This window comes from Gigantopelta aegis, chromosome 4 (assembly GCF_016097555.1).
Source record: "Gigantopelta aegis isolate Gae_Host chromosome 4, Gae_host_genome, whole genome shotgun sequence".
Classification (NCBI taxonomy): Eukaryota; Metazoa; Mollusca; class Gastropoda; order Neomphalida; family Peltospiridae; genus Gigantopelta; species Gigantopelta aegis.
In genome coordinates, this window is record NC_054702.1 from 71,840,643 (window position 1) to 71,854,149 (window position 13,507).

At 37.8% G+C, this 13,507-nt stretch overlaps 1 protein-coding gene across 1 annotated transcript; it reads right to left on the reverse strand.

The window, feature by feature from the left end:
* Positions 1–1,910: 1,910 nt before the first annotated feature.
* On the reverse strand, positions 1,911–12,015 carry LOC121372241 (putative inhibitor of apoptosis). Its single transcript, XM_041498532.1, has 6 exons — positions 11,956–12,015; positions 8,413–8,621; positions 7,317–7,477; positions 4,331–4,399; positions 3,735–3,762; positions 1,911–3,223 (listed from the first exon to the last, which is right to left on the reverse strand). The coding sequence occupies exons 2-6, from the start codon at positions 8,567–8,569 to the stop codon at positions 2,964–2,966; spliced, it is 675 nt and encodes a 224-aa protein (XP_041354466.1). The 5' UTR covers positions 8,570–8,621; positions 11,956–12,015; the 3' UTR covers positions 1,911–2,963.
* Between the last annotated feature and the right edge of the window lie 1,492 nt (positions 12,016–13,507).

Consider the following 13,507-nt stretch of genomic DNA (forward strand, 5'->3'; position numbering starts at 1 on the left):
CAACTTCAAAATGTAATAACTTTATCAAATTTTGGAATTTCTTCATACAATGAGCAGCTATTTTTTCTTCTACATATGTTCTATCTGCACAGTGTTGTCTTGGAAAGATTTTGAAATATTTAAAGGAAAAAAAAATCAATCATTAGATTTTACTTCATTTTTAATTAAATATTAAACTTAAATTTAAATTTTTGAAAAACAAAAAAATCTAAAACTGTAAAATTTTGCATTTTAGATATGATAAGTGGAGGCTTAGTAAAGATATGGTGACTGAATTCATGATCCATTATTAGAAATGTGTCAGAGGGATGGTGAAAGTCACAAAATTGGGGCCATTTGCAACAAATGTTTACACACTAATTTCAGGGAAAATTAGACATGATAGGCCTCATATTCAATTTTGACCTGCTGTATTTACTTAATCTACTTCATTTACTGTATTAGACATGTAGCCACTTTGTAGAAGGCAAAAACAGTCCATATAAATGCATATTAATATGAATATGCCCTACAGATATTACTTAGGTATACACCATAATATTTTTTTGTTGACGACAACTTTGAAAATGAAGATTTTGTCACAAAATGCTGATATAAATCCTACCAAGAGGTACTTGCACCATATTTTTCAGTTTCCAGTGATAACTGTTAACAAGTGTAGTCATGTGCCAGTGTCTGGGATACCTCAGTGTAGTATTTCTTGATTGGAAGGATGTTTGTAGTAATGACCACTGAATATGCATTATGGATTATTCTGCCATATGTATTACAAGCCAAATGTTAACCTTTTTGGCACATTTTCTGCAATAAACTTGACAAGTATACCAGCATCTGATTACTGAACACAATAAATACATTCAGACAGCATAGAATATTAGCCTATTAGATTTTCTAAGGATAAAAGACCATTTTTGAAAAATGACTGAAATGTGTAATTTACATAAATGTAGGTGAAATGTATTATTAGAGTACTTAATCTTGTTAAAAACTGTATACTATTTATTTAAAGTGTTTAATTACATTTAGTAGTGATATATTCATTATATTTAGATCTTCTGTCCAATTGCAATAATTGAGAAACTCTTTAAAATTCAATATGTAAAAAAAATCAAAATCTCAATATTGACTAACAAAATCCAACTTTTGCTCTTTTTTACCAAATTATTAGCTCAAAACTGTTAAAAAATATTGCAACAACCTGTAGTAACATCAGAGGTCATTTTATGCTATTTTGGAGGATATTGAAATTTAAAAGTTGAAACTTTTAATTTTAATTTTTAATAAATTCAAAAAAAAAATGTTTTTTAATTTAATAAAATATTTAGAAAATAAATAAATTAGTTTTCATATTCCTTGTGGTATGCACAATCAGTCTGTGTAATTTCACCTCTCTGGTTATAATACTTTCATCAGAATCAAGCATTTAACCGGTGTAATGTGTGAACTATATCAGGCCTCAGACCACAATTAATTTCGCTATATGTTTCTATATAGCCTTAGTGGCTATAACATTTTTATTAATATCAGCAGGCCCGTGAAGTTTTGTATGTACCTTTGCCTGCATGGGGGACACACACCCTGAAAAGGACAACCCCTGTTGTCCAGCTCTTTCTCCCAGCATATTGGTTTAAACAGGACACACCCTCTAAACCAGGCCGGAGTACACCCATTTTACACAAAAAGCACTACTTTTGCATGGGCCGGAATTACCACAAACAAGTCTTCAATGTCAACAAGTTACACATGTTTACAAACTACATGCTATCCCCTGTCACTTCAGTCAAACAGTTGCCACTTCATAGCTGTCTGCCATGAAATAATCACAGTCAAACAGCAGACTACTTGCGCGGTGAAACTTCCGGATTTTGGACAACCAAATGGGAAGATAACTGTAATCTGAGGCCATGTGAAGTGAACATACATGTATCAGTGAACACTGTGTGTTGTAGCCTCCAGTTCTCCACAAGGCTACAAGGCAACATGTCGCTATCCGCACGACACAATAATAGTTTCCACGTCCATCGTATCCGTGGAAAATCGCTCAGAGATATTGCTCGCGAATACGGACTCGATGGATGTTTCTCATTCCATTCTTCACGTATGCGGATACGGACGTGGAGACGGATACGGACCACGGTTCACGTACAAATGAGTTCCCGACCTTTTATCTCGAGATCTCGACTTAGTATGTGAAGATCTCAACATGAACCATTTTCAGAAACAGTCAAACAAATATAAAGCCAGCTGAAACAGACCTAGAAATGGATAGATAGAAAAAGTAAGACATTGGTGAAAATTGTATTCCTCCAATTAAGTATACTAATAAATGGGTGTCTCTAATCTGTAATTTAATGTTCAGTGCACCAGCGTTACGATTGGATAACCAAGTATGATCACCCCCAATTCGTCCTTTATTACACAGAATTGTTAGAGGTGATTTTCCTGCTAGCGTACCAACTGGACGCCATGTGTCCATTTTTACTTTTCACAGACAGGCCGAACAGAAAAAAGGCCGCCAAACTGGTTTATGCGCTTCACAGTAAACCAAATGGCCACGTCGGGAACCAATCAAATAGTTCGCGAACATTTGCTGGCTGAACTTGGGACTGGTCCGCGTTCAGACAGATCGATCAGAAAAACGCCCGACAGACTGGTTTATGCACTTCACGGCAAACCAAATGGCCACGTTGGAAACCAATCAAATAGTTTGCGAACGTTAGCGAAACGTTTGCTGGCTGAATTTAGGCATGGGCCGTCTTCAGACAGACCGAAGAGAAATATGTCCGCTAAACTGGTTTATGCGCTTAACAGTAAATTATGGCCACGTCGGGAACCAATCAAATAGTTCGCGAACGTTAGCAAAACGTTCGTTGGCTGAACTTAGACATGTATCACTGTACATAAATAAAACATGTTCAAAGAAACAACCCATTTATCAGTCTACACAAATGGAGGAGTAATAACTAGGCAATAGAAACGCGGATGGTTTGAACAATTTTTTTGTTACATATCGGGCAACAGTATACAGAACCTGTGCACGGAATGCAACATGCCATATGTCCACAAGGTAGAAATACAACCGCGACTTCATTTTGTCGACATACTTTGCAGTAATGGCATTCTCTAATCCGCTTGAATTCCCTTTTCAGGTTGATTTCCCTTCCGGTGTTTGCGTCTGTTTCAGCAGCAGCGTTGTCTCTATTTGGTGGAGAATCATCAACAACTGCAAAATTAAAAAATCCATGTTGCTTGATATTTCAGTTTTAACAGCTGAATTAAAAAACATAGTTCGTATGAAATGTTTAGTATCGTGTCTTTATATTAGTTATCTGTCAGCAACCTCACTTCGTCGTCCCCACCCTAGCTCTACCCTGTAACTCGGCGAAACCTGAGGACTCACTGAGGACTGTTTGTTTCTTTGTGGCCAGTTCTGGACTAATTCCGCCGTGCCGGCAAATTAATGGTAGAAAGTAATTTATGAGCATAGATATTAAATGCAATTTGGTGTTATACGAGGTGTCCTTTAGAACAGATTTGCATGTAGTAACTTTTTCTATTTTACAATCAGTATTATAACACGGATATATTCCCAAGAGAGTATTATGTGTATACCTCAAAATAGAATATCTCAAAAATTACGGTATTACCGATTTCAGGAGGACAAACTATATTACCAAAATGCTCATTTAAATCATAGCATAATTATCGGTCCAGTTATTATTTCGTAACGGTACCTTCAAGAGACGATTCGCATCTGCCAGCCTGAAAATAAAAATATAAAATATGTTTTGGTACAATGTAACGGGTTAGCTCCGTTGTTACAGTTTGACAAAACGGGGCTCCAGAATTTAAAAACATCTATGAAAAATCAACCGTTAACATTTTGTTACATTCATGTATTTAATTTCCTGTTTCTCTTCTTATGCCTGTGTGTGTTTCTAATTATTGATGTCAAAGCGACACTAACTATACGAGAAATGTTGGCGATGTTAATTCAGTTCAGTTCAGTTCAGTTTATTGTATCAATTTAACGTGCAAACGTGAATCTGGAGGGTGTTAGGTGCGCATTCCTATTCGAATTCGAAGTGCCCAGAAAAATCCAGTGTTTAGCAAATGAATATAATTAATGCATTTATTCGGGGGGGGGGGGTGTTGGTTAATTGAAATTGGTCGGCTCAATATTTCTGTGCTAGATTACCATATAAGCTGGGCTAAAGACTGTTGGTGCCATTTTTAAGCGTCCCTAGAAATAAAACACGACTTAAAAACGTACATCCTATCCTGCCTGTTGTGATAAATTTGTTTTAAAAGAAGCAAAGGTACTACTTACCACCCTTTCCCATCTGTCAACTTCACACCTTCGCTGTGACCCCAGTTCCATTTCACGCTGGGTCCGCCGCTGGTTTATATAGTAAAAAAAAAAGTAAAGGTTTTAAGCCTCAAATTTGGGGAGGGGGCACAGCCCTCCCACCGGTTCCTACTAGCCTATTAAGATCTTCTTCTTTTAAATTATTTCTAAAATGTATTCGCCAAGTTCAACTTTAATTTGTATTAGGAGTTTTGGCGAATGGCAATTTTCCAAAAATTAATATTACGTAATTATGTTTTCCAAAGTATGCAGCATGAATATGTTGTCTTATTATATAGCTGATTAATATTTACGAAAATTATCATTGACTTAGCTGTTATTGTTCAAATAATTACTTATAACAAGATAAATGTGTCAATAGATTTAAACTCTGTGTTTAATGTAATATTATTATACATATATAATAAAACAAATTACAAGAAGGCACCGTAATAAAAATGTGTTTTAATGTTGAATAAGAGACACAGATACCGATTTCTTTCTCCTGTCGGTATTGCACAAAATACACTGCAGAAAGCCCATTCCAGCCAACGGAGTGCAATTCGGGACTTTTATACAGTCAAAAATATAGCATCTTGAAAACTAAAGAAATATTTCTGATGTCAAAGCTGCATCATCGCTAATAAAGAAAACGAAACCATCCGTCATAAAATGTTACCTAAAATACCAATACATCATAATCACAGTGTTGACTGAGATATACAGGCCAAAAAAATATACCATCTTAACTAACATACCGCATCATAACACACTCTATCCGGCACCCGATATATGTATACGTTACTAAATGTAGCGGTAACGTAGGTAATGATTTCCACCTCTCGTCACCGACGTCTTCTATAGCCTATATTAGAAACATACTTATCTGCCCTTGATTTGCATAGCGCTAAATGGCCCCATTTAGCCACTAAGTGACTTCCGGCGCGTTCACGCTCCAGTTGCTTGCAACAAAGGCCTTTTGTTATTACTGAATTGTGGAGTAGTCATCGACTTGTTCTTTTATTTTTTGACGTTAATAAAGGTTTATATTACAATTATTCTTTGTCTTATTGTACCGGCCTCGGTGGCGTCGTGGCAGGCCATCGGTCTACAGGCTGGTAGGTACTGGGTTCGGATTTTTATCCAGATACCGACTCCAAACCCTGAGTGAGTGCTCCGCAAGGCTCAATGGGTAGGTATAAACCACTTGCACCGACCAGTGATCCATAACTGGTTCAACAAAGGCCATGGTTTGTGCTATCCTGCCTGTGGGAAGCGCAAATAAAAGATCCCTTGCTGCTAATCGGAAGAGTAGCCCATGTAGTGGCGACAGCGGGTTTCCTCTCAAAATCTGTGTGGTCCTTAACCATATGTCTGACGCCATATAACCGTAAATAAAATGTGTTGAGTGCATCGTTAAATAAAACATTTCTTTCTTTCTTTCTTTGTCTTATTGTGTGCAATCTCCTTCTTTTACAGAAAGGAAAATGTACAATATGTTTTGTGCTCAACATAGAACGATAAATATCTCGTGGTGTTTCGTAAATAGGTTTTGGCACGCCGTAGTTAAAAGAAAGCCCCACCCGACCCCCAAATAATACAAATGTGATTAATGTTTGCCTCTGTTACGACACTGTATATCACTTTTCTTGATCAAGGTAGCAGCACTTTGACTTGCAGTTTCTTGATCTCATGCGTTCCATATGATTAATTAATTATTTTTTTCTTTATTTTAGAATTATGTACTGTATATATCTGGACTGGTTACGCATTGATATATGTAATTTTCTTAAATATGATTAGTCGATTTTGAAATCCACGATGCCTTGTAAGATAACCCCAATAATTTATTGTTCAAGACACTGAACGCTTCGATACCTTTTTCGTTAAGGAACTGAGCAACTGAAGTCAGAAAGTTCCTTTTTACACCTGGCTATAGTATCGTATGTATCGACTTTGGGTGTATTAGGGGGAATGTGCCCTATGTACGTGCATATTGTCAAAAACTATTGTGTGACAGACGAAACCTCTTACCGAGGAACTTACGATTAAATTTGATTTCAGCTTGTTATTTGGAAAGCGGAAGATTGCGATGTATTATCAATTGCACCTTATTAGCTGGAACGGGCGAGAAGCGTATCGCGACTCTTTTTCTGTTTTGCGGTGCGCTAATTTCAAGGCACATCAAACACAAATTATGTGTCTTTATATATATATATATATATATATATATATATAGAGAGAGAGATATAGAGAGATAGAGAGAGAGAGAGAGAGTGAGAGAGAATTGCACAGAAAATCAAAAAGGTGTAATTCAACATTAGTGTCATACAGACACTATCAATGCTCCACATTTTATTTGTTTAGTAAAAACAAAATTATCAAAATGTAAACTTTAGTATTTCTAATAATAGGATGAAGTAAACTGAATCATAACCAACAATTGCGCTATGAACGCCAGGGGCTTCTGAGATTTTTTAAAGGAGGGACATAAAATTATATTTTAAAATAAATCACGTTTGAATTTGCCGAAGACAAATGAGCTGAGGTTCCAAAGGAAGCATCTGCAGAGATTCGATGACATGCTCCACAAACTCTTTTTTAAATAAAGATGCTCAGAGACACATTTTCAGGGCAATTAAGTGTTGTGTATTGAAGATGATGATTTTATTTGTTTTTTAAATAATTAAAAGGGCACTTCAAACAGGCGGAGTTTTACGGGACCCATGTGATTCCCTGGATAAGCCACTGAACATTTTGGCCACTTTTATGACCATAAGCTTATAAAGGAGTGGGCTTAAAATCCGTGCAGCTCCCGTAGGTACCGGGAAAAGTCGAACGGGCGTTATATACCATCGTAGCAAATATGAAAAATAAAACACAAAAAAACTTGTAAAGAGATATCTTGATCAAGGACAGGCAGATGGATGTCTACGATTCTATGACCAAAAAAACACATTAATCTTACTAATAAACCGGACTGTGGTAAATTCATCTTTTTGAAGGCCATTGTTGTTTGAATAAAATGACAGTTGGGAAAGTGTTTCAGGTGTTCAACAAAAGGATCATCAGTAGGTTCCCAACATCGAAGATATCCACCACAGTACGCACACTGAACCTTGTCATCCTCTGAAGAGACAACGCCGTATCTTTAACATGTTTCTGCATACTGCAAGTACTGTATTTAATTAAATCGGATAGAATACAAAATTATGTAATAAATTTTCATATCACTAGCTATAAACAGATTTAGCACTTAGTTACATCTGTATGTCTCCAGGGGCAGTATTTAACTCAGTAGCAGTGAGCATAACTATGCGATGGGTCGTAGGATTAATCTCTCTTGATGCCCAGCTATTCCTTTTTTCATCGTCACAACCAGTGCCTCACAATTGGTATATCCAAGGCTGTGGTGTTTGCACTTTTGTCTGTGGAAAGTGTACAGAAAAGATTCTTTGCTGCTATATTGGTGGCAACAGATTTCTGAGGGAGGTGTTTTTGGTTTGAGGAATTTTTTTGTTTTATATAGGGTTTTTATCGTTAAACCTTATTCTCGCGCAAGACAGTATTACCTCATGTTGAAGTATTAGAATTGATGTGAGACACAACTATACATAGAGCATTACGATTAAGTGAAGGGAGGGGTTTTTCAAAAGTTTGTTTCTTCCTGTTATTAATTCGACCTTTTGAATTAGTCCTACGACATTCCGAGTTGTTATCTTCAATTCAGAATGAATGACTTATAAAAAAATATTTACTCTTCACCTTAATGTTCTACCATACAATTATACTGACATTATTTAACTAACGAACTGGCATCTGTTGTTTATGCCGACTATAATAATGTGCGTATGGTGTGAGAGGACACGGTACAACAAGTGTGCGTGTTGGCGTGTATTACAACATAAATGAATAAATAGGTTTGAACCCATAGTGCAATTGCATTAAAACAGTCCTTGCATAATTAGTTTCTATCAATTCTGTTATTGCTATGAACATCACACTATTTGCTGCCTAGTCTATATGACAAAAACTAAACTCTAAACAAAAGAAGTGTTTCTTACGTTTGCAGGAAAAAAAACCAGCTTCTGCTAACGCTAATGGGGTCTGTACCACCCTTCTTGGCCAATTTGCATATGTTTCCAATCTGGCGGACAAATCTGTGAAATCCTGATGAACTGTCCCATAGTGCTTTACAGGGTCCATCGTGGGTATATTCATGTTACAGAGTGGAGTCCGTTTCAACTTTCTTTTCAGTGCAGACAGCGTCAAGCTATAAAATATTCATTAATACATAATCATGCTTCCACCATTCCATTAATCGGTAGTACTTAATTTTACCAACAGGAAAATATCACATGTGATTTTTGTTTTTAAGTCACAAGCGCCTGAAATTATGTAGAGTTATAATACAGTACTAGTCACTAGTATCAAGAGGCTTATAGTTATAGTAACACTGTATAATAGGTTATTATGATGGTCCCCTTGGGATCACAATTCATCACACTTCGCGATATTAATCTTACACCGGTAACTATGAAATGTGGAATTCATCCTAGTCATATTCTATGGCCCGGAATTATTTTATAGTCTTACCCAAGTTTCATTGTGTTATCTGACAACATAAACATTAATTCAATTAAACTAGGCCTACACTTGTTTTACTACATAAATTAAGTAACAGTATTGTGTATCTATAGGGTGTATACTACCAAATCAAATCCCATAGACGACAATAGTAACATATGCGGCTAAAACTCCTACCTGCAACGTATCAACCGACATAAACGCCACGGATATAAATACTACCACCCCTTACACTTAAAGTGAATCAGAAAAAAATGGGGGTCAAGCTGCTCGTTTCTGAGATAACGGGTAGCGTCTATGACTACTCTAGTTTCGCACAAAATTCGAGTACTTTTTTTTACAGGTACCCCATACATGTTTCAAGCACAAGGCTACTTGACACATTGGTACTAGATGAAATAAAATTGCACATTTATTTTACCCAGATGAAACTATTATTTTTTTACAACCAACACACTCACATTTATAACCAATCACAGGACTTGTGGTGTTCACTTCTCTATCAAAAGTGGGTGCACCTCGAACTTTGACCCAGCCGGAAGTTATTTGGTATAGTACTACCTATATGTACCAATTATAACATTAAGACTATAACATGTTAACAGTATAAGACTATAATTTTTGTCCGACTAGAACGTTGCTAAATAATACATGAGTGGCCGTTAGATACCATTTACCTTAGAACGAGTTGTTTTAAAGTGTATCTAACGAGCGAAAGTGAGTTTAATACGTTTTTAACGAGTTGTGAGATAAATGGTATCTAAAGATTATTACTCCGAACTAAAAATATATAATCTACAAATAGCCAGATGCCCAACAACAACGCAAATCACAACAAAACAATTATGAAACAAATGACTTTCAGTCGAACTAGCAATGAAGTTGGACGTAATTTCGTGCGCTCTCGACTTACACCCCCCCCCCCCCCCCACCTGGGGGGATTGATGGCTAGCTATGGCTTGCTGCTAGAGTACCGCGTTGCGTACACCGGGTCACGGGCAACCGTGACTTTGGTATATGGGGACGCGGCTACAGCCAAGAGGAAGAGAACAAGGAAGAGGAAACGTGCGCCAGGGGCGGCTCAGGCGGGGACAAAGCTGGCGGCTCAACCGCCAGCGGCGGTCCCGTCTGCGTCGCCGCCCCCACCACGACCAATCCGGACGGAGCCAACCAGCCACACCGACTGTGCAGATGCGGGAAGTGGAGCAGCCAACCAGTGCACCGCGACCAGCGTCACCTGTTCCCGCTCGTCGTTCGTCTGCGTCGAGACCCCCACCCACGGGGGACTCCGCGACGGCGACTCTGGATGTTGGGGCTGTCAAGAGGAAGGCCGTGACCCCGCCGGGGGACCAACCAGCCAAGTACTCTAAGTACTTGGTGGGAGACGTCACGGACCCCGACAGACTGCCATGCGGGGTCTACGAGGAAAACTTCAAGACGTTTCCCGATGGCCACCAGGTCGCCATCCACACGGTCAAACTACGGGGAGTGGAAGCTATTGTAGTGACGTCGCGCCGGGATGATCTTTACCGACAGGGATTCCTCAGCCATGACATGGATAACAACACCATCCACAGAATCATGAAGATCATCACCGGCGCCCAGTACCCACAGATGGTCCACTGCCTTAGCACCCACAGCTACAGGAGACTGGTGCCTCACTTTGAGGAGAGGAACATCATCACCTCCCCGTAGATGCTGTGCACCCAAACGGCCTTAACGAGGCCACTCGCGTGGACATATCGATCGGACTTTAAACTTTTAGATCTGCGTTCAAAATTTTATGTCGAAATTACTTCTTCTTTTTTAAATATTATTAAATAGTCCGATCCTCTCTTCTTTCTCTTATTTAATTTTGGACTGTCCTTCTAAAATGCTCCAAATTATATAAATATTCGACCAAGCAGTCAATTCTTTTTTATTTTTGGCTTGTAACCTTTTTATTTTTTTTATTTTATCTATTAACTTCTTTACTAATTGCTATTTTCAAAATTCTGCCCAGTTTCAACCCACCCCCCCCCCCCCCCCCCCCCCCCCCCCCATCCCGAGTCAGGCCACCGATCATATCGGAGGTCGGACTCGGGATGGGCGTGTTCGAAACCCTAGTGGTATATGGGCACGTTAAACTAGTTATCATCATCATGAAACAAACTGTTAACTCTCCTACCCCTTTGATGCAATCCTTAATTCGCTACTGTCGAGTAAACACGTTAGTCGATACCTATCTGCTCCCGGTGTAATAAACATGGATTATGTTAGTGTGTTAATAATAATCATAATATGGGTTTTTCCAAAATAAAATCTAAAATTAGATGCCAGATGGAGAAGCCCATTTGCTAAAAATAATTTCCGATTCTGCCATATATGGATGTGGAATATATATATATATATATATATATATATGTTATTTATAAAAAAATTCACAAAAACTAAAGCTTCACCATAATAATAATTAAAAATTAACCTCACAAATATTTATTATAAATATTAATAAACCTATATTAAATAAAATGGTTTCATGGCTTTGGGCTTTGAAAATAGAAATAAGCATGCTCCTAAAAATGTCCCGCGCATGCTAAAATGTCAAATATGATAATAAACACGTCGCATCACATTGTCAATATTAGTAATGCAAGCCATGCAACTGGATGAATAAATAATGTAGGTATACTCGATTCAGACTAGGTAATTATTTTCCAGCTGGTGCATGTTACAAATGATTTAGAACAATTGTAAAATGTAACCTTCGAGAATGATGTCTTCACTCAAGAGCCACCTAGTGTACTATGTAGTCGCAATCATTTGCACTAAGATTTGTACAAGTAAACGACACCAAGAAAAATAAACAATAGGGCAGTGTGACATGACTGAGTCACAAGTTAGTTGTGACCTACGGAAATCAAGACTAAAACATTTATCCAATTCATATTATGTAACTAGAACAAATGTTTACGCACTCCTAATATGCAGAATGTTAAATTTGATGACAATAACCAATTACGTTTTGCTAATTTAATTACCTGTGTTTGTATTTGAGTCGTCTTGGTTTTTGTAATAAGGGTATTCCCCACCGAGCATGCTCAGTATGTCACTGCAATGAATGACAGCAGACCAATAGCCATAAGCGTACGAAACAGGTAGGGGGACAGGAGCAAAACCTCAAATTCGGGAAAATATTATAGAGATATTCAGGTATGCGTTAACCTGAGACCTTTTTACAATTTTATTTCCATCATTCTACCCTGAAAGTAGTTGTAATCCATGTAAAAATTAGTAGTGAGTCGTTTACAATCCTATAAAGCTGTTTGGTAGTAATGCTAATATGAATAAATGTTGTTATCATGATTTTCCAGGGAGCTTTTATCACGAAGTAGACCTTTCGTTTCAATGTTACAACTACATACGGCTACTATGGGTTTTTGTTTATTGAAGGGACTACCGTGAGTCAGCAGAGATGATTTAACGACTAAAATTACTTACTAAACCAAGTATTATGTATAAATTAGCATTGGATGTATATTAAACGTTTTTGATTAAACTTTATAAAATTGTTTTTATTGAAACCACGTTAAAATTAAATGTATATATATATAAAAATATTTAAATATTCGACGTTTCGTCAGTGTAAAAACTAACATCACCAGAAGAATAAACATACAAACTTGTGGGCATACAAGCCAGTAAGGTATAAAATAGAAAAGGCTAGCTTGGAAGTTAAAAACAATACTGGGTAAAAACAGGAGTTAACCAATGGATAGTTGGATGGATAAATCAGGGCCGTAGCTAGGATTTTTGGGAGGTGGACAGATGAATTCTTGGAACGAACGAGCATGAAAAGCACAAAAGACACTAGGGGGTCCCCTGGAAATTTTGAAATCTAGAGGCTCTAAACTACAATTTTGCAGCCTTTTCAGGGATGTTACATACTGAAAATAATTTTTAGGTAGGGCAACTGCTCTGTAGATAAGATAATTTCGTGTGTTCAAAACTTTTGGGGAACCAAATCTGGTTTGAGCTAGTTACAAACATTAGGACGACCTGAAACACACTGAATAGAGAGGCGGTCAACACCCCCCAACCCACATCCTTCGACGCTTCGGTGGTTACGGGCCAGAGGCCTTATTCACAAATCCCACGTAGCTGTTTACGTGGACGCAAGCTCCCCGTAAGCACTACTATACGATTAGTGAGATATTGACGAAGTGCACGTAAAATTACGTGAGCATCGAACCTGCCGTAACTGATTGCGAGCACTTTAACATGACAATATGGCAGTAGTGTTTCTAACTCAACGGGAGGGGGGGGGGGGGGGGGAGCACGGTCCGTCGCCTGATAGTTTTCCCCGACTGTTTAAATCCCGTCTAGGGAAGATACATTATATTTCTTGGTAGGGAATCCAACTTGTAAAAAGGGCACCCAAATTATTCGAAATTACACTAACATGCTTCATTATTTTGTATGACAATCTTCCCAAGAGACCTCTCCCAATAGACCTCTCGCAATGAAAGAAAAATATTATGGAGGCAGCATCAACTATTGCATGCAAACGACAGTTTAGAATAATACAGCAGT